Source organism: Carcharhinus amblyrhynchos, chromosome 17 (assembly GCF_965287045.1).
Source record: "Carcharhinus amblyrhynchos chromosome 17, sCarAmb.v2.hapA, whole genome shotgun sequence".
In the NCBI taxonomy this organism is placed as follows: Eukaryota; Metazoa; Chordata; class Chondrichthyes; order Carcharhiniformes; family Carcharhinidae; genus Carcharhinus; species Carcharhinus amblyrhynchos.
Genome location: NC_137340.1, coordinates 53057077 through 53079125, shown reverse-complemented (window position 1 = coordinate 53079125; position 22049 = coordinate 53057077). Strand labels below are relative to the sequence as shown.

At 50.5% G+C, this 22049-nt stretch overlaps 1 protein-coding gene across 4 annotated transcripts in view; it reads left to right on the top strand.

Annotated features, from left to right (window-relative positions):
* Positions 1-22049, top strand: part of dnmbp (dynamin binding protein) — a 110419-nt gene that overhangs the window by 50323 nt on the left and 38047 nt on the right. For 2 of the 4 annotated variants that reach the window (XM_080205967.1, XM_080205966.1), the window contains exon 1: positions 1593-2031. The exons of 1 other annotated variant lie outside the window; for it this stretch is intronic. In XM_080205967.1, coding sequence (XP_080062093.1) covers positions 1836-2031 — 196 coding nt within the window. In that variant the 5' untranslated portion in view covers positions 1593-1835. Of the gene's footprint in view, positions 1-1592; positions 2032-19552; positions 19578-22049 lie in introns of those variants that run through there. One more of the 4 variants, XM_080205968.1, reaches the window with a different exon arrangement.

Sequence of the window (22049 nt, the reverse complement as noted above, 5' to 3'; positions counted from 1 at the left end):
GCACAGAGAGAGGGAGGGAGAGGGTAGGGCACAGAGAGAGGGAGGGAGAGGGTAGGGCACAGAGAGAGAGAGGGAGGGGGTAGGGCACAGAGAGAGAGAGGGAGGGGGTAGGGCACAGAGAGAGAGAGGGAGAGGGTAGGGCACAGAGAGAGAGAGGGAGGGGGTAGGGCACAGAGAGAGAGAGGGAGGGGGTAGGGCACAGAGAGAGAGGGGTAGGGCACAGAGGGAGAGGGAGGGAGAGAGAGGGGGAGGGGGTAGGGCACAGAGAGAGGGGGAGGGGGTAGGGCACAGAGAGAGAGAGGGAGGGGGTAGGGCACAGAGAGGGAGGGAGAGGGTAGGGCACAGAGAGAGAGAGGGAGGGGGTAGGGCACAGAGAGAGGGAGGGGGTAGGGCACAGAGAGAGAGAGGGAGGGGGTAGGGCACAGAGAGGGGGGGAGGGGGTAGGGCACAGAGAGAGGGGGAGGGGGTAGGGCACAGAGAGAGAGGGAGAGGGTAGGGCATAGAGAGAGGGAAGGGGTAGGGCACAGAGAGAGAGGGAGGGGGTAGGGCACAGAGAGAGGGGGAGGGGGTAGGGCACAGAGAGAGAGGGTAGGGCACAGAGGGAGAGGGAGGGAGAGAGAGGGGGAGGGGGTAGGGCACAGAGAGAGGGGGAGGGGGTAGGGCACAGAGAGAGAGGGAGGGAGGGGGTAGGGCACAGAGAGAGGGAGGGAGGGGGTAGGGCAGAGGGAGAGGGAGGGAGGGGGTAGGGCAGAGAGAGAGGGAGGGGGTAGGGCACAGAGAGAGAGAGAGTAGGGCACAGAGAGAGAGAGAGGGGGTGGGGCACAGAGAGAGAGAGGGGGCGGGGCACAGAGGGAGAGGGAGGGAGGGGGTAGGGCACAGAGAGAGAGGGGTAGGGCACAGAGGGAGAGGGAGGGAGAGAGAGGGGGAGGGGGTAGGGCACAGAGAGAGAGGGAGGGAGGGGGTAGGGCACAGAGAGAGGGAGGGACGGGGTAGGGCAGAGGGAGAGGGAGGGGGTAGGGCACAGAGGGAGAGAGAGGGAGGGGGTAGGGCACAGAGAGAGAGAGTAGGGCACAGAGAGAGAGAGAGGGGGTGGGGCACAGAGAGAGGGGGTGGGGCACAGAGGGAGAGGGAGGGAGGGGGTAGGGCACACAGAGGGAGGGAGGGGGGGGTAGGGCACAGAGGGAGAGAGAGGGAGGGTAGGGCACAGAGGGAGAGAGAGGGAGGGGGTAGGGCACAGAGGGAGAGAGAGGGAGGGGGTAGGGCACAGAGGGAGAGAGAGGGAGGGGGTAGGGCACAGAGGGAGAGAGAGGGAGGGGGTAGGGCCCAGAGAGAGAGAGAGAGGGAGGGGGTAGGGCCCAGAGAGAGAGAGAGAGGGAGGGGGTAGGGCCCAGAGAGAGAGGGAAGGAGGGGGTAGGGCACAGAGGGAGACAGGTGAGGTTAGAGGGGGAGGGCAGGGGGAGAGGGTGAGGTTAGAGGGTGGGGGGGGGTGAGGTTAGAGGGTGGGGGGGAGGGGGGAGGGGGGGAGGTTAGAGGGTGGGGGGGAGGGCAGGGGGAGGGGGTCCTTTCTCAGGAGCAGGCAGCCTGTTGATTGGTTGCTACCTGGTGAGGGGGTGAGTCGCTGCGGGGAGTGTCTTGGCTCTCGTTCTTGTCACACCTGTTTTGGTTTCCTGTAGCCAGCGCTCCCCGTTGGGCTGTGTGAGAGGAGACTGTCCAGGGTTAACACTGCCTTTATTCACACTGCCCACTCTCTCTCGGGACAATGCTGAGGTCAGGGGGCTGCTGAGAAGTGGGCAGTGTGGTGTTGGCATGTTTATTGGGGAACTGGCTGTAGGAATATGAAAGGGAACGTGCTCCTGGGTCAGTTTGCCCCGTATCCGGCTGACAGAATGGAAGATTGGGAATATCAGGATTATTGCAGAGCTCCTCGAGAGAGGGTGAATGGTTCCCTAACCAGGAACAGTTTATATCGAAGGACTGCTCCCAGTAGCTACCGACACTCCGAGCTGGCAAGGAAGAGGCGCCAGGTTCAAGGTGAGGCACTGAACAAACCTCTGTGCGCCCCTCCCTCTCTCACTCTCACTCTCTCACTCTCTCCCCCTCCCTCTCTCACTCTCACTCTCTCACTCTCTCCCACTCCCTCCCACTCACTCACTCTCTCTCTCTCTTTCTGTCTCTCTCTCTCTCTCTATCTCTCTCTTTCTGTCTCTCTCTCTCTCTATCTCTCTCTTTCTGTCTCTCTCTCTCTCTATCTCTCTCTTTCTGTCTGTCTGTCTCTCTCTCTCTCTCTCTCTCTCTCTCTCTCTCCCTTTCCTGGTGTGTTCTCTGGGAATATTGTGTGACAGTCCCTGGCACCAGTTACTCCAGGCTCTGAGTGCTCCGTGCTGCTAGTTAAAGTTGTGATTTTTTTTTTAAATTTTAACTGTCTCACCAAGCTACGCCCCCCCCACCTCCACTTTCAAATCAAACCTCGGTTGGGGTGGCGTGGTGACACAGTGGTTAGCACTGCTGCCTCACAGCGCCAGGGAGCCGGGTTCAATTCCCAGCTTGCGTCTGTGTAGAGTCTGCACATCGTCCCTGTGTCTGCATGGGTTTCCTTTGGGTGGTCCAGTTTCCCCCCTCAGTCTGAAAGACGTGGGCTTTGACCCGAACAGGAGTGTGGTGACTAGGGGAATTTCACAGTAACTTCATTGCAGTGTTAATGTCAGCCTTACTTGTGACTGAGAAACAAACTTTAGTTCTCAGGCTACTGTAAATCCAGAACCTTATTCAGATACACACACGCACATCGGCTCACTGACCTACACTGGCTCCCGGGTCACAAAGCAACAAGGTTCAAAAATGCTCAATCTTATTTTCAGAATCCTCCATTAACTCATCTTCCCCTCTCCCCAAAGTCTGCAATTGATCTTCAGCTCCACAATATTCTGAAATCTCCGTGATCTCCTCCAGTGCTCATGAGGGTAGGGAAGGCACTGGCTTTGTGGTATTATCACTAAATTAGTAATCCAGGGCCAGAGCTGGTGACATGTTCGAATCCCCCCACAGGCAAGTGGTTTTAATGAAATCTGGCATTAAAAGTCCACTGAAGACCAAGTTACCATGGTTGATGTTGTAGAACTAGTAACCAATATCCTTTTAGGGAAGGAAATCTGCTGTCCTTACCCGGTCTGGCCTACATGTGACTTCAGAGCCACAGCAATGTGGTTTTATAAATATATAAAAAGGAAGAGGCTGGCTAGGGTGAACGTTGGTCCTTTAGAGGATGAGAAAGGGGAGCTAGTGGTAGGGGATGGGGATATGGCTAAGGTCTTGAATAACTTTTTTGTTTCTGTCTTCACGGAGGAGGACGTGAATAATTTGCCGGGTGTTAGCGATGGAAAGGTGGTAGGACTGGAGGGTCTTAATGACATTACTGTTACTAGAGAGGCGGTGCTCGACAGACTGGAGGGGCTGATTGTGGACAAGTCCCCAGGACCGGATGGAATGCATCCGAGGGTTCTGAAAGAAATGGCGGAGGTGATAGTGGATGCCTTGGTGGTTATTTTCCAGACGTCGCTGGATTCCGGGGAAGTGCCGGAAGATTGGAAAACGGCTAATGTTACGCCGTTGTTTAAGAAGGGTGCCAGGCAAAAGGCGGGGAATTATAGGCCGGTTAGTTTAACTTCTGTGGTAGGTAAAATGTTAGAATCCGTCATTAAGGAGGAAATTGCGAGGCATCTTGAAGGGAATTGCTTGATAGGGCGGACGCAACACGGTTTCATTAAAAGGAAGTCGTGTCTGACAAATTTACTGGAGTTCTATGGGGATGTGTCTAGGGCGGTGGATAGAGGAGAGCCGGTGGATGTGGTCTTTCTGGATTTTCAGAAGGCGTTTGACAAGGTACCTCACAAGAGGTTATTGCAGAAGGTCAGGGGACATGGAGTTGGGGGTAGGGTGTTAGCGTGGATAGAGGATTGGTTGTCAAATAGGAGGCAGAGAGTGGGGGTCAATGGGTGCTATTCGGATTGGCGGTTGGTGACTAGTGGGGTGCCCCAGGGGTCGGTGCTGGGGCCTCAGCTATTTACCATTTATATAGATGATCTGGAGGAGGGAACCGAGTGCAGGGTGTCGAAATTTGCTGATGACACCAAGATTGGGGGAAAGGCAAATTGTGCGGAGGGTGTGGAGAGTCTACAGAAGGATCTAGATAGGCTGGGCGAATGGGCCAGGAAATGGCAAATGGAATTTAATGTTGGCAAGTGTGAGGTGGTCCACTTTGGTAGGAAGAATGGTAGGAAGGACTATTACTTACGTGGCGAAAAACTGCAGCAGGCGACGGTGCAGAGGGACCTCGGGGTCCTTGTGCATGAGTCGCAAAAACCCAGCTTGCAGGTGCAGCAGGTGGTCAGGAAGGCGAATGGGATGCTGGCCTTCATAGCGAGGGGGATTGAATATAAAAGTAGGGAGGTCTTGCTGCAGCTGTATAGGGCATTGGTGAGGCCGCAGCTGGAGTACTGTGTGCAGTTTTGGGCGCCGCACCTGCACAAGGATATTTTGGCCCTGGAGGGAGTGCAGAGGAGGTTTACTAGGCTGATACCGGAGTTGAGGGGATTGAGCTATGAGGAGAGGCTGAATAAACTAGGCTTGTACTCGTTAGAGTTTAGAAGAATGAGGGGAGATCTCATTGAGACGTATAAGATGATGAATGGGATGGATAGGATAGAGGTGGAGAGACTCTTCCGGCTCAAAAAAGACAGTAGGACTAGGGGGCACAGCCTCAAGATAAAGGGGGGGTGGTTTAGAACGGAGTTGAGGAGGAACTTCTTCACTCAAAGGGTGGTGAATCTCTGGAATTCTCTGCCCGTTGAAGTGGTGGAGGCTGCCTCGCTAAATATTTTTAAGAAGCGGGTTGATGGGTTTTTGATAAGAGAGGGGATTAAGGGTTATGGGGAGAGGGCGGGAAAGTGGAACTGAGCCACAACAGATCAGCCATGATCTTATTGAATGGCGGGGCAGGCTCAAAGGGCTAGATGGCCTACTCCTGCTCCTATTTCTTATGTTCTTATGTTCTTAACTCTCAAATGTCCTCCTGAAATAGGGGTCAGTTAGTGATGGGAGTCGATGCTGGGCCAGCAATGCCCACATCCCATAACATCAATAATAAACTAAACTGAACAAGACACAGAAGGATGGGAGAGATGGATGTCCAAGAGAGATATAAATCTAGGCCAGTGCTTGTGTGTTTGATATTTTGGATTTGTTCGGTTGTGAACACGGATTCATTTTAAATCAGTTTTCCCTTCGTGGTGTCTCCGTGTCCTGAGGAATGTTCACAACCTCGGGTGTGTTCATCTTTCTGTGTCAAAGATTCCTGAATGTATAATAGGTCAGAGCACAACAAAGTATCCGGCCATTTGGCCCATCTTGTCTGTTCTGGCTTTTAGAGAGATTAGGTCTTTACTTCCCCTCACTGAGTGTTTCTCCGTTTCCCTTTGGCAGCTGCAGCTGCCTCGATTCACCCAGGGGCCAGATCTCCATCTGTGTGCGTTTCTACATAACCCACGGGGTACGTTCGGTGCCTAATATATTTCTTTATTTATTTATTGGTATCACAAGTAGGCTTACATTAACGCTGCAATGAAGCTACTGTGAAAATCCCCGAGTCGTCACATTCCATTGCCTGTTTGGGTTACACTGAGGGAGAATTTAGCACGGCCAATGCACTTAACCAGCATGTCTTTCAGACTGTGGGAGGAAACCGGATCACCTGGAGGAAACCCACGCAGACACGGGGAGAACATGCAGACTCCACACAGACAGTGACCCAACCCAAGCCCTGGTGCTGTGATATCCTGGGGTCAACCCATCTGGTCAGAACCATCCAGCACGGGGGAGGCCATTCAGTCCCAAGTGCTATCCCACTCGACACTGGCCCCACTGTCTTGCAAACCTTCCCACTTCCGCTGCTTGCTTCTCTTGTTGAAGGTTGCACAGCTTCTGGAGAGAGTGACAGAGTGGTTAGGGAGAGAATCCCAGAGCTTTAGGGTCTTGGCAGCTGGACACACGACCACCAGAATACCACTGTACCACCCCCCACATAACACAGAGCCATATAACTCTGTGAATCACACAGGGGTGCGTGACAGAGTGGGTCATCACAGCACCTCTGCAATAAGAAGGACCTTTTTCACAGTGCCATCGCTGCCTCACTAAATATTTTTATGGGTTTTTGATAAGCGAGGGGATTAAGGGTTATGGGGAGAGGGCGGGAATGTGGAACTGAGCCACGACAGATCAGCCATGATCTTATTGAATGGCGGGGCAGGCTCGAAGGGCTGGATGGCCTACTCCTGCTCCTATTTCTTATGTTCTTATCTGTAATCTCGGGACATCCCCGCAATGTGTTTTGCAGTGAATTAAACAGTACGGACACAGCTTGAACACCTCCCCTCGAACCATGCCCCCCCCCTTCCCCTGAGATCTCCACGTTTCTCCAACTGGGGCCTTTTTGTGCATCTCCCACTCCCTTTTATAGAATGGAGTTGACGCGTTCAATGGTCTATTCCCTATGCCTGGGATCTCTCCTCTCCTCCAATTCTGCCCCACCCCCACACCCCCCCATGCCCCTTCCGCAAACCCTGGATTTAACCCCTCTCCCCCCACCCCCATTGGCGACCGCGCATCCAGCTGTCAAAACCTTAAAGCTCGGGAATTCCTTCCCTAACCGCCCCCGTCACTCTCTCCTGCGTATCCTTCGAAGGAGAAACACGCAGTGGAAGTGGGAAGGTTTGCAGGGCAGTGGGGACAGTTTTGGGGTGAATGGTATCCCCTGTGCTGGATGATTCTGATGTGGAGATGCCGGCGTTGGACTGGGGTAAACACGGTGAGAAGTCTCTCAGCACCAGGTTAAAGTCCAACAGGTTGGGCCGCTGTCTGTGTGGAGTCTGCATGTTCTCCCCATGTCTGCGTGGGACCTGTTGGACTTTACCCTGGTGTTGTGAGACTTCTTACTGGATGGTTCTGACCAGGCTGGTTGACCCCAGGATATGACGGGTTTGCTCAGAAGTGAGACAGAGTTGGAGTAAAGGCAGCTAGTGTGATGGAGCGCTGTTAAACTCCCCGACTCTGGGACACAGTGTTCCAGCCTCCTTGTTAATGGCAGGCTGCTTTTGAAATCTGAGCTGTAAAACAAGCCTCATTCCTGCACTTTGTATTCATCAGGTATAATACAGCCTTCGAATCCCAACCCCCACTCCCTGCACACAGCAGGAAATGAAGGGCCAACTTTGTGGTTTTAATACATCTTAGTTGTATCACTTCTTTGTATGATCTGCGTTAAGTGTGTGGTAGATTGTGCAGTAGTAGTTATGTTACTGGACTAGGGCAGCACGTTGGCACAGTGGTTAGCCCTGCTGCCACACAGCCCTAGGGACCTGGGTTTGATTCCCGGTTTGAGTGACTGTCTGTGTGGAGTTTGCACATTCTCCCCGTGTCTGTGTGGGTTTCCCCGAAAGACGTGCTGGTTAGGCTGTGTTGGCCGTGCTAAATCCTCCCTCAGTGTACCCGAACAGGCGCCGGAGTGTGGCGAATAGGGGATTTTCGCAATAACTTCATTGCAGTGTTAACGTAAGCCTACTGGTGACACGAATAAATAAACAATAGTAATTCAAGGACCCAGGGTAATGTCCTGGGGACCCGGTTTTGATTTCCACCACAGCAGACGATGAAGTTTGAGTTCAATAAAAATCTGGAATTAAAAGTCTAATGGTGACCATGAAATATCGTCAATGGCTGTGGGGCTGGAGTCACATGTAGGTCAGACCGGGTGAAGATGGCAGATTTCCTTCCCTAAAGGACGTTAGTGAACCAGATGGGTTTTTCCAACAATCGACAATGATTTCATGGTCGTCAGTAGACTTTTAAGTTATTTAAATATCTTCATAAACAGCCGAGCAAACCACTGTTGAGAGATGGACAATAAATGCTGACCAGCCAATGCTGCCCACATCCCATTTCGGAACTTTTAAAAATAACCCATCCTCAAGAGCTCTCACCAACAGAACCCTTAACCCCCCACATCACCTTATGGGGAGGCAATGATCTAGTGGTATTATCACTGGACTATTAATTCAATAACTCAACTAATGTCCTGGAGACCCAGGTTCGAATCCCATCACGGCAGATAGTGGAATTGTAATTCAATAAAAAAAATCTGGAATTAAGAATCTATTGGTGACCATGAAACCATTGTCGATTGTCGGAAAAACCCATCCAGTTCTCTAGCATCCTTTAGGGAAGGAAATCTGCCGTCCTTACCTGGTCTGGTCTACTCCAGAGCCACAGCAATGTGGTGGACTCTCAACTGCCCTCCACAGATGACTAGGGATGGCCAACCCAGCGATGCCCATGTCCCATGAATGAATAATAGAAAAGAAATGATCATTTCTGGACCTTGTCCATTCCTTACCCTCTTCAGTATTGGTGGTTGTGTTTGGGCCTTAGCCTCTGGAATTCTCTCCCTAAATCTCTCTCCTACATTGAAGAATCTCCTTGGAACTCTATGGTCTTTCTCTCTGACATTGCCTTATGTGGCTCATTGTCTACTTCTGTCAGGTAGCGCCCCAGTGAATCCTGGGATGCTTTGCCACATTTAAAGGGACTGTGTAAACACGAGCTGTCACTGAGGGTCTTCATTGGTTAGAAACTGTAGTGGGCCAACAGCAGATGACAAGAGTGTGGGAATCCCATGACGAGTTCCTCACCACCTGATGCCCAACAATCATCCTCGCTCTCGGCAAAAAAGATTCGCATTGCCATAGCGTCTTTCAATTCATCCTGAAATCCAAAAGCTCTTTTATAGCCAATTAACTGCATTTGAAAGCTGTGCGGGTTAGGTGGATTGACCATGTTAACATTGACCCTAGTGTCAGGGGGATTAGTGGGTTAAATGCGCGGGGTTACGGGAGTAGGGCCTGGGTCGGTACAGATCTGATGGGCCAAATGGCCCCCTTCAGCACTGTAGGATTCCATGAAATGTTGATGTAATGTGGGAGACATGGTGGTTACTTTTTGCACAGCATGATCCCACAAGCCACGATATGATAATGGCCATGTCAGCTGTTGATACTCAGCACTCAATCAATCAGGAAGCCAGGCAGACCTTCCCTCCCCTTCAAAATAATTCCATAGATTTTTCTTTACATTGACTCGGAGGAGGATAGGCCTCTGAACGGGATAGCAGCCTGAATTATGTGCGTGAGCCTCTGGAGTGAGACTTGAATTCAAACCCTCAACCTCTAGAACGACGAACAGTTCGGCACAGAAACAGGCCCTTCAGCCCCTCAAGCCTGCGCTGATCATATTCCCATAACTAAACTAAAACCGGATGCACTTAGAGTGCGTATCCTTCCATTCCTCTTCTATTCATGTATTCATCTAAATGCTGCTATCATACCTGCTCCCCTCCCGCAATACCGGGCAGCGTGTTCCAGACAGTCACCACCCTCTGTGTATAAAAACTTGCCTCGTACATCTCTATTCCTTTCCCCACCCACCTTAAACCTAATGTCCCCGAGTACTTGACTTTTCTACCCTAGGATTATCTGACTATCCACTGAGAAGGACAAGGGCAGATATCTGGGACCACCACCACCTGGAGGTTCCCCTCCAAATCACTCGCCATCCTGATTTGGGAATATATCGCTATTCCTTCACTGTCTCCGGATCGAAATCCTGGAACTCCCTCCCTGACAGCACTCTGGGTGTACCTACATCACGTAGGCTGTAGTGGTTCAAGATGGTGGCTTCTCCAGGGGCAATTAGGGATGGGCAATAAATACTGGCCTGTCCAGCAGTGCCCACGTCCTGTGATAGAATTCTGAATATCACTTGCAATGGATTAATTTCTCCCAGTTATCACTGGCTCCCTCCCCCTTCCCGAGGATTTATCCTTACGCCCACCGCCCCCCCCTCACTCCTGTTCCTCATCTACACGTTACCGCTGGTGACATCATCCGAAGGGTCAGGGTTCATGTACAGAGTCAACACCCTGTTCTATCTCCCCCCCCCACCCCACCTCGCCTCTCCCCAGCCCTCCAGGGCTGCTCAGATTTTATCCGGCCTCCCGTACTGGGTGAGCAGAGAGTTGCCGTAATTAAATATTGGGAAGACTGCAGCCATTGTTTTCAGTGCCAACTCCAGACTCCGAACCCTAGCGACCGAGTCCAACCCCTTCCCTGGCAACAGTCTGAGGCTAAACCAGTCTGTTCGTAACGTTGGTGTCACGTTTGTCCCTGGGGATGATGCTGCCACTCGATGCTGGCTATTTCCACCCACCCTGTAACATCAGCCCAACTTTACCCCTCTCTTAGCTATTCCGCTGCTGAAACCTTCACCCATACCCTTGCTAACTCTAGACTCAAATGTGGTCAGAGGTGTAGGTTGAGAAAAAGGGTTTAGGGAGGGAATTCCAGAGCTGAGGGACATTGAGTACAGGAGTTGGGACATCTTGTTGAAGTTGTACAAGACATTAGTAAGGCTACATTTGGAATACTGTGTACAATTCTGCTCACCCTATTATAGAAAGGATATTATTAAACTAGAAAGAGTTCAGAAAAGAAAAAGATGCTACTGGGACTTGATGGATTGAGTTGTAAGGAGAGGCTGGATAGACTGGGACTTTTTTCTCTGGAGTGTAGGAGGCTGAGGGGTGATCTTATGGAGGTCTATAAAATAACGAAAGGCACAGATCAGCTAGATAGCCAATATTTTTTCCCAAAGGTAAGGGAATCTAAAACTAGAGGGCACAGGTTAAGGTGAGAGGGGAGAGATACAAAAATGTCCAGAGGGGCAATTTTTTCACACAGGGTGGTGAGTGTCTGGAACGAGCTGCCAGAGGTGGTAGTAGAGGCGGGTACAATTTTGTCTTTTTAAAAGCGTTTCAACAGTTACATGGGTCAGATGGGTATAGAGGGATATGGGCCAAATACAGACAATTGGGACTAGCTTAGTGGTAAAAACTGGGCAGCATGGACAAGTTGGGCTGAAGGGCCTGTTTCTGCGCTCTCCACATTCCACCCTCTGTCAGCTTGAGGTCACCCAAAACTCTGCCCTGAGTCTTAACCCACGTCCCGTTCCCCTACCCTTACGTTTCAAACAGACCAATTCTCATCCTTGTATTTAAACCCTTCCGTGTTCTTGCCCCTCCCAAGCTCTGTCATCTCCTCTGCTCCCCCCCACCCTGAGATCTCTGCCTTCCTCGAACTCAGCCCTCCTGGGCATTTCCACCACTCGCAGCCATTCCTGCAGTGAAAGCTCTGTAATTCCCCCTCTAAATCTCTCCACATCAACTTTATGGCAATCCTTAAAACCAAACTCTTTGAAGGCAGTTCACCACTCAAGGGCAAAGAGGGATGGACAATGAATGTCCACAAATGAATAATTAAAAATCTCTCCCTGACTACGACTACATTTCTCTTTTTTGCCCAACTTGAACAGCCCCCTGGACCATGGTGCTATTGATGGTCAGTTAGCTCATCCTCCCTACAGTCCTCGCTATTTCCACCTGGGGGCATGAATTTTGAACCTGTTGAACAAGGGTTGGGGCTGAGGCTGTCACAGTGCAACCTCTTGGATCCCTCTATCTGCATCGCCGGTAATCATGAATAGCTCTTTGCTGCTTTCTTAGAGTCATACAGCACAGAGATAAGTGCTTCGCCTCACCATGTCTATGCTGACTATCAAATACCAATCTACAATAATCCCATTTACCTGCACTAGGTCCAGAGTCTACTATGTTTTAGCAATTTCAGTGCTCATCCAGATACTGTTTAAATGTTGTGAGAGTATCTACCTCCATCATCCTCTCAGACAGTGCGTTCCATATTTCCACCACCCTGTGGGTGAAAAAGTATTTGGTAGGACAAACTTGAATGCAGGTCACAGGGTCGCCGGCAGGGTTCTGAGGAATGTGGAGGAACAGAGAGATCTTGGGGTTCATATCCACAGATCTCTGAAGGTTGCCACTCAAGTGGATAGAGCCGTGAAGAAGGCTTATAGTGTGTTAGTGTTTATTAACTGGGGGTTTGAGTTTAAGAGCCGTGGAGTTATGCTGCTACTATACAGGACGTTGGTGAGACCACATTTGGGATATTGTGTTCAGTTCTGGTCACCTCATTACAAGAAGGATGTGGAAGCATTGGAGAGAGTGCAGAGGAGATTTACCAGGATGCTGCCTAGTTTGGAGGGTAGGTCTTATGAGGAAAGGTTGAGGGAACTGGGGCTTTTCTCTTTGGAGCGGAGGAGGATGAGAGGCGACTTAATAGAGGTTTATAAGATGATGAGAGGGATTGATAGAGTAGATGTGCAGAGACTATTTCCTCGGGTGGATGTAGCTGCTACTAGGGGGCATAACTATAAGGTTCATGGTGGGAGATATAGGAGGGATGTCCGAGGTAGATTCTTTACTCAGAGAGTGGTTGGGGTGTGGAATGCACTGCCTGCTGTGATAGTGGAGTCAGACACTTTAGGAACTTTCAAACGGTTATTGGATAGGCACATGGAGCACTCCAGAATGATAGGGAGGGGATAGCTTGAGGGCGAAGGGCCTGTACTGTGCTGTAATGTTTTTGGTTTGTAGGTTTTTGGTCACCTGACTATCTCTTTGTGATTTGGTGTGGTATTTTGTTTTTCAATGCTGTTGAGTATGTGTAGGGTGTTGTATAAATCCATTGCTATCTTTGAATATATTCCTTTCCAAGTGACCTGCGCCCAGAGAGAAACCCCTCTGCGAAAATGTGAGGATAGCTTGCAGCCCTTCCATTTGGTGTACACATGGCGTGGCGGTTAGCGTGACGGTTAACTGGCTACTCAATGTTGACCATTAGACTGTTCCCATGTGAACAAACACATCCACCCAGCAGTGTGAGATATGCTGCCAAACTAACTCTGTTATCAGTTCCAATTGCTGGTCTTATCTTCAGAGCTGAGTGCTGCAGTTAGACTCTGAGACCTGGGCATGTGCCACACAGCAGGTGATTCCCTGTGTGACTGGGGGAAGTTATTTGATTGCTGTTATCGTACTGTATCAGTCTGCTTGGAATGTTCCAGGTCGTAATAAGGGTGCAAAGGTCTTTGTGATTGGATGAGTCAGTGTGGCGTACAGTTGACGAGGAGCTGTTGAGGCAGTCTGATTGGTGTTTGATGATTGAGAGTGGGTTTTACTCACTAACCCACGCTGACTCACAATTCCGCAGCCCCCAGTTGTAAAGTTCTCACTGTGATCCTCGAGTCATTCCCACGCATCGCAACCTCGGCCACACACACAAGTCCCTACAAACCTCAGACCATAAACCATTAGACATAGGAGCAGAATTAGGCCACTCGGTCCATCGTGTCTGTTCCACCATTCAATCATGGCTGATATTTTTCTGATCCCCATTCTCCTGCCTTTTCCCCATAACCCCTGACCCACTTATTAACCAAGAACCTATCTATCTCTGTCTTAAAGACACTCAATGATCCGGCCTCCACAGCCTTCTGTGGCAAAGAGTTCCGCAGATTCACCACTCTGAAGAAATTCCTCCTCATCTCTGTTTTAAAGGATCGTCCCTTTAGCCTGAGGTTGTGCCCTCTGGTTCTAGTTTTTCCTACTAGTGGAAACATCCTCCCCATGTCCACTCTATCCAGGCCTCACAGTATCCTGTAAGTTTTAATAAGATCTCCCCTTCTTCTAAACTCCAATGAGTACAGACCCAAAGTCTTCACCTGTTCCTCATATCATTCTTGTGAACCTTCTCTGGACCCTTTCCAAGGCCAGCACATCCTTCCTTAGATATGGGAAGGAAGGAAACTGCTCACAATACTCCAAATGAGGTCTCAGAAGTACATCTCTGCTCTTGAATTCTAGCCCTCTCAACATGAATGCTAACATTGCATTTGCCTTCCTAACTGTTTATTGTGGGAGAAAGTTGCAAACACCAAACCTCCACCACTCTGTGTGACGGAGTGCTTCCCAACTTCTCTCCTGGGTATCCTCGCTCTGATTTTAAAGTTATGTCCTCTTGACCTCAGCACTGAAACAGTCGAGGAATGGTTACAATACCAGGCTAGCAATCCAGGGAATATGAGTGGCATGGTGGTTAGCACTGCTGCCTCGCAGCACCAGGGAGCAGGGTTTGATTCCTGGCTTGGGTCACTGTCTGTGTGGAGTCTGCACATTCTCCCCATGTCTGCGTGGGTTTTCTCCGGGTGCTCCGGTTTCCTCTCACAATCCAAAAGATGTGCGGGTTAGGTGGATTGGCCATGCTAAATTCTCCCTTAGTGTTGAAAGACATGTAGATTGGGGTGATTAGTGGGGAACATGTGTGGGGTTACAGGGACAGGAGCTGGGTGGGATGCTCTGTTGGATAGTCATTGTAGAGTCAATGGGCCGAATGGCTTTCTGCAATGTAGGATTCTGTGAAATCTGACCATGCAAATAAAAAAAAGGAAAGACTTGTATTTCTGTAGCACCTGTCCCATCCTCAATGGCCCAAAGCCCTTTCCAACCAATGAAAGATATTTGAAATGTAGTCACTCTAGACTGCCAACTGATACAAAGCGTGGATAGAGGACTGGTTGTCAAATAGGAGGCAGAGAGTGGGGGTCAATGGGTGCTATTCGGATTGGCGGATGGTGACTAGTGGAGTGCCCCAGGGGTCGGTGCTGGGGCCTCAGCTATTTACCATTTATACAGATGATCTGGAGGAGGGAACCGAGTGTAGGGTGTCGAAATTTGCTGATGACACCAAAATTGGTGGAAAGGCAAATTGCGCGGAGGGTGGGGAGAGTCTACAGAAGGATCTAGATAGGCTGGGTGAATGGGCCAGGAAATGGCAAATGGAATTTAATGTTGGCAAGTGCGAGGTGGTCCACTTTGGTAGGAATAATGGTAGGAAGGATTATTACTTACGTGGCGAAAAACTGCAGCAGGCGACGGTGCAGAGGGACCTCGGGGTCCTTGTGCATGAGTCGCAAAAACCCAGCCTGCAGGTGCAGCAGGTGGTCAGGAAGGCGAATGGGATGCTGGCCTTCATCACGAGGGGGATTGAATATAAAAGTAGGGAGGTCTTGCTGCGGCTGTATAGGGCATTGGTGAGGGCGCAGCTGGAGTACTGTGTGCAGTTTTGGGCGCCGTACTTACACAAGGATATTTTGGCCTTGGAGGGAGTGCAGAGGAGGTTTACTAGGCTGATGCCGGAGTTGAGGGGGTTGAGCTATGAGGCGAGGCTGAATAAATTAGGCTTGTACTCGTTAGAGTTTAGAAGAATGAGGGGAGATCTCATTGAGACGTATAAGATGATGAATGGGATGGATAGGATAGAGTTGGAGAGACTCTTCCCGCTCAGAAAGGATAGTAGGACTAGGGGACACAGCCTCAAGATAAAGTGGGGGCGGTTTAGAACGGAGTTGAGGAGGAACTTCTTCACTCAAAGGGTGGTGAATCTCTGGAATTCTCTGCCCGTTGAAGTGGTGGAGGCTGCCTCGCTAAATATTTTTAAGACGGGGGTTGATGGGTTTTTGATAAGAGAGGGGATTAAGGGTTATGGGGAGAGGGCGGGAAAGTGGAACTGAGCCACGACAGATCAGCCATGATCTTATTGAATGGCGGGGCAGGCTCGAAGGGCTAGTTGGCCTACTCCTGCTCCTATTTCTTATGTTATGTTATGTTATGTTATTATGTTAAGATCCCACAAACAGTAACAGGATGATGACCAGTTTATCTGGTGTCGATTGAAGGATAAATAATGGCCGGGACATCGGGGGAAACTCCCCTGGTCTTCGAAATTAGTGTCATGGGATCTTTTACGTTTCTGGGAGGGAATCTACAGGGATCAGTTTGATGGTTCATCTGATAGGGGATAGGCTGACAGTGCAGCACTCCCACAGTACTGCACCGAGAGTGTATGCCTGACAGTGATGTGATTTTGATTTGATTGATTTATTATTGTCACATGTATTAATGTACAGTGAAAAGTATTGTTTCTTGCGTGCTATACAGACAAAGCATACTGTTCGTAGAGAAGGAAACGAGTACAAAATGTAGTGTTACAGTCACAGCTAGGGTGTAGAAAAAGATCAAATTAATGTGAGGTAAGTCCATTTAAAAGTCTGCCAGCAGCAGGGAAGAAACTGTTCTTGAGTCGGTTGGTACGCGATGTCAGACTTTTGTATCTTTTTCCTGTCAGAAGAAGGTGGAAGACAGAATGTCTGGGGTGCATGGGGTCCTTTAATTATGCTGGCTGCTTTGCCCAGGCAGCAGGAAGTGGATGGGTGGCTGGTTTGTGTGATGGATTGGGCTACATTCATGACCTTTTGTAGTCCTTTGCGGTCTTGGACAGAGCAGGAGCCCAGACCAAGCTGTGATACACCCAGAAAGAGTTGGTGAGAGTCGTAGCTGACATGCCAAATTTCCTTCGTCTTCTGAGAAATTAGAGGCGTCGGTGGGCTTTCTTAACTATGGTGTCGGTGTGGGGGGACCTGACAATGCAGCACTCCCACAGCACTGCGCTGAGAGCGTACGCCAGGATTCTGAGCCAGTGGTGTGTGGGTGGCACATTGACCCCTGGCTGATTAAGGTTGTTGAGGTTGATGGATGCGTTTAGTGTTGGGCTGACATTTCTGAAGGTTTATTTTGAAGTTAAAATGTCTAAAACTAGGGGGTATGCACTTAGCTGAGGAGGAAAGTTCAAAGGAGATGTGAGGGGCAAGTGTTTTACACAGAGGGTGGTGGGTGTCTGGAACATGCTGCCAGGGATGGTGGTGCAGGCAGATACCATAGGGGCGTTTAAGGGGCTTTTAGATAATATGCAAGGAATTGGGGGATATGGACGCAGGGCAGGCGGAAGGGATTAAGAACTAGGAGCAGGAGTGGGCCATCTGGCCTCTGGAGTCTGCTCTGCCATTCAATAAGATCATGGCTGATCTTTTACCAAAAGAGAAAACGCTGGAAAATCTCAGCAGGTCTGGCAGCAATCTGTAAGGAGAGAAAAGAACTGGCCTTTCAAATTCAGATGACCCTTTTGTCAAAGCTAAAAGACATAGAAAGTGGGAGATGTTTATACTGCAGGGGGAGGGAATGAAAGATGAGCCATAGCCACAGAAACCAGGAGAAAGGCTGCTAATGGCAGCCCACAGAGAGAATGTGTGAATGGCCAAACAGCAGAGAAGCTGGAATCAGATAGTAAGCTGTAATAGATGATGATTTTATGGCTGATCTTTTCGTGGACTGTCCACTCACCATTACCCTTAATTCCTTTACTGTTCAAAAATGTATCTATCCTTGCCTTAAAAACATTCAATGAGGGAGCCTCAACTGCTTCACTGGGCAGAGAATTCCACAGATTCACAACGCTTTGTGTGAAGAACTCAGTCCTAAATCTGCTCCCCCTTTATTTTGAGGTTATGCCTCCCCGTTCCAGCTTCACCCTAAGCTTAATTTGGCATCCTGTTTGGCTGAACGTTGTGGGCCGAAGGGCCTGTTCCTGTGCTGTATTGGTCTGTGTTCGGTGTATAACGAGCTGCGCTCAGCACTATAATCGAATCTGGATTCCTGCCTCTCACTTTACCATAGTGTCAAACTCTCTGTCAGTGGAAACTGTTTTCTCAGGCTTGTTACACCATGTCAAACCGGTTTGAATTCTGTGCTTCTCTGGAAGGATCTGAGGTGATTGTGTGAAACCACTAGAGATCTGTCTGGAATTCAAAGGGTGAGATATCAAGTGGACGATAAAATCTGGAACTGGAGTCTGTGCTGTAGGCGTTGTGATCCCCTACACCATGGGAGCTATTGGCTCTGAAGCTGACACTCTCAGTGCTGTGCCGAGGGATGTGCTGCACTGTTAGAGGCGCTGTCTCTCAGGTGAAATGTTAAGGATCCCCACTCCTCTCTCGGGCAGATGTAGAAGATCCCACAGCTACTGTTTAGCAAAAGAGAAAGGAAGTTCTTCCTGATTTTCCCCCAAGCTAAAACCCATCGAAAGATCATTTACTTAATTGCCCCTTGTGGGATCTTGCTGTGCATTTGGGCTGCTGTGTTTTCTGCATTAGGTGGTGACCACACTTCAGAGGTACTCGCTCAGGTGTTGCAGGGCGCTATATCATTGCGAGTTTCTTTTGTTTTGCTGTCCCAGTTTAAGACACGGCCAACCCCCCATGTTCTGTTTGTACAGCTCCTATAACCCGGCTTTACAGCAGCAATGATTAAATCACAGAGAGGCTCGGAGTGAGTTACGGGGGAGGGAGTGAGGAGTGGGGGGGGGGGGACAGGGAGGAGTTACAGTGAAGAGGAGAGGGCAAGGCCATGGAGGGATTTAAACGCAAGGGTGAGAATTTTAAAAACAAGGCCCCGAGGGAGTCAGCGAAGGTCAGGGAGGACACGGCGAGCGAGGACAGGATTGGGCATCTTGGAATCCAAATCTGGGGTGTCCCGGAGAGGGATTGCGTTCGGATATGTGGTTTTGGTGACCGGGTTAGAGACCCTCAATGAACGGTGATCCTGGGGCCTGTGGGGAGTGGTAAATGCTGGGGCCTGGGAGGTGGGGGTGGGGGGTAGTGAACATCCTGAGGCCTGTTAGGGGCTACTGACCATCGTGAGGCCTGGGGGGGTGGGGAGCATTGTGAGGCCTTTTGGGGGTGGGGGGGAGCCGGTGACCATCCTGAGGCCTGGGGCGGGGTGGGGGGGGTAGTGACCATCCTGAGGCCTGGGGTGGGGGGGACAGTGACCATCCTGAGGCCTGGGGTGGGGGGGGGTAGTGACCATCCTGAGGCCTGGGGTGGGGGGGACAGTGACCATCCTGAGGCCTGGGGGGGACAGTGACCATCCTGAGGCCTGGGGAGGGGGGGTAGTGACCATCCTGAGGCCTGGGGGAAAAATAGATAAGAGCAAACTACTGCGGATGCTGGAATCTGAAACCAAAAGAGAGAATGCTGGAAAATCTCAGCAGGTCTGGCAGTCTCTGTAAGGAGAGAAAAGAGCTGACGTTTCGAGTCCAGACGACCCCCTGACAAAGCTTTGCCAGACCCGCTGAGATTTTCCAGCATATTCCCATTTGGTCTGAGGCGTGGGGGAGGGATTACCCTGAGGCGAGGTCTGGTTAATCACCCCAAGGTGTGGGGGAAGGGGGCAGAAAGGGGTGGGGGCTGTGGGGAGGGGTGGTGATCACCCCCAAGGCCCGGGGGTTTTGGAGGGGGGGCCGTGGAGTGGGGGAAGTGAGGATTAATGGATGAATTTCTCCTCCACTCTGCCTGGAGGTTCTGAACTCCAGGTTTTCCGCAGCTCTGTCCAGCCTCAGTTTCTGCTCCATGGTGATCGCTCTGTCTCTCACTGACTTCCCATTCATTCAAATGCTAATGTAACCTCTCCAAAAGTGGCTTGTGTTTGAGGCCAGGGAGAGGTGGGGGTGGTGGGGGAGGTACCCGTTCCTAAGACAGTCACCAGTACAAAAAAAAACCCACAGCTTTGCACATCATTACAGTCTGAGAATAGGAGAGACTGGGAGTCTGGATAGTGTGGAACAGGAGAATTCAACTCAAACCAACTGGGGCATGATTCACACCAGGTAAGAGAAAGATAGCGAGGTGTGTATCTGTCTGTGGGGTGAGGGGGAGCGTCTGTAAAGGTTTCTGTGTGCGTTGGTGTGTCAGTGGGTGTATGTGTGGGGGGGGGAGTATCTATTTTGTGTGTTGCAGTGAGGAGGGGGGCAGCTAACCTCCCCACCCCCTCCCTCCCTTTCCTTTATCCCAATCTTTGTCCAAACAAATCTGCTTCCATCTACTTTTTACTGAATTCCTCCTGTCTCCCGGCAACCGTGTAATCCGTCTGTCTTGTTCCTCCGCCCTCAGCTTTGTGGTTGGCGACGGAATTTTAAGTAAAAAGTCTGACAACACCAGCTTTAAGTCGACCTGACGAAGGGGCTAACCCCGAAAGCTTGTGAGTTTACTATCAAATAAATGGGTTGGACTTAAACCTGGTGTTGTCAGATTTTTTTTACCGTGTTTACCCCAGTCCCACGCCGGCATCTCCACATCACGACAGAGTTTTAAACCATTGCTGCCGGCCTGCCCCCTTCCATCCCCCCCCCCGAACTCTCCCCACACCCCCGCCAAACTCTCCCCACACCTCTCTCACCCCCCCTCCCCGCCATCCCGGAACTGTCCCCAACCCCCAGAACTCTCCCCTCCCTCCCCCCAGAGCTCTCACCACAACCCCTGCCCCACTCCCCCCACTCTCCAAAGCTTCTTAACCACCACCGCCCCGCACCCCACCCCCCCGGCTTCAGGATGGTCAGTACCGCCCCTCCCCTGGCCTCAGGATGGTCAGTACTGCCCCCCCACCCCCCGCAGGCCTCAGGATGATTTGATTTGATTTATTATTGTCACATGTATTAACACACAGTGAAAAGTATTGTTTCTTGCGCTATACAGACAAAGCTTACCATTCATAGAGAAGGAAACAGAGAGTGCAGAATGTAGTGTTACAGTCATAGCTAGGGTATAGAGAAAGATCAACGTAGTGCGAGGTAGGTTCATTCAAAAGTCTGACGGCAGCGGGGAAGAAGCTGTTCTTGAGTCGGTTTGTATGTGACCTCAGACTTTTGTATTTTTTTCCGGGTGGAAGGGAGAACGTCCGGGATGTGTAGGGTCCTTGATTATGCCGGCTGCTTTTCCGAGGCAGCGGGAGGTGTAGACAGAGTCAGAGGCTGGTTTGCGTGATGGACTGGGCTACATTCAAGACCTTTTGAGCCGTGGCTCAGGGAGTGCTCTCTTGCCTCTGAGCCGGAAGGTTGTGGGTTCAAGTCCCACTTCAAAGGCTTGAGCCAGTGCTCCCACTGCAGCACTGAGGGAGTGCTGCATTGTCAGAGGTGCCATCATTCAGATAACATACTAATCTGAAATTCTGTTGCCCTTGGAGGTGGAGGTAAAAATTCCACAGTCACTATTGGACAAGCGGAGGAGTTCTCCTGGGATCTGGGGCAAGATTTATTTGTCAATCAACATTCCTTCACAAGATGATTGGGTGATGGATCGCCTTTCTGTTTATGGGATCTTACTGTGTACAGATTGGCTGCCTTGTTTCTCATGAACAACAATGACCACACTTCCCTTCAGAAGGTCTTCCATTGGCAGCAAAGCAGAGTATTTTTGAATGTTCTGAAGGCACAGCAGCGATGCAAGATCCTTGCTTTATTCAGTGCGATGAACATCATGGTTAACCAGCCAGCGGTCTCACTCAGCCCCTGCTCCTCATGAGTCAGACCCTGTATCAGATCGTCAGGCTGTGTGGATCGGCAGCTCACTGTCAGCTCCCAGAGACTGTTCAGTCCTCAGATTCCAGTTCTATTGTAGGCACGAGTGAGTGAAATGATCCAACACTTGGCTTCGTCTGAGGAGGCCGGGATTGAGAGAGAGAATGTTTTGCATAACGCACCGTGAATGACTGACTATAACTGGAGCAAAATACTACGGACGCTGGAGATCGGAAATGGAAACTGAAAATACTGGAAAATCTCAGCAGGTCTGGCAGCATCTGTGGAGAGTGAAACAAGAATTAACGAGCGGGATTTTACAACCTCACTCATCCCTCCTGAGGTCAGCGGGCCATTCTGTGGTCTGCCCCTAGCCCGCTCTGATCCCTGACTTGGACAGGATGGTAAAATTTCGGCCAATGTTTCAGGTCCGTACGGCTCTTCTTTGGAATTTACTGTTGTTTTTCCTTGTTTGTGGACTGAGTGTCACTGGCTGTGCCGGCATTGATTGTGATGTGAAAATGCAGGCGTTGGACTGGGGTGGGCGCAGTCAGTCTCACAACACCAGGTTAAAGTCCAACAGGTTTATTTGGAATCACGAGCTTTCGGAGGGCTGCTCCTTCATCAGGTGAGTGATAAAGGAACAGGTTCTCCCAAAGCTCGTGATTCTAAATAAACCTGTTGGACTTTAACCTGGTATTGTGAGTATTTATTACCCATCCCTCATTTCCTCTGAGACGGACAAGATGGCACCAGAGCGAGGGGCTTTCTTGCAAGCTGTGCCCA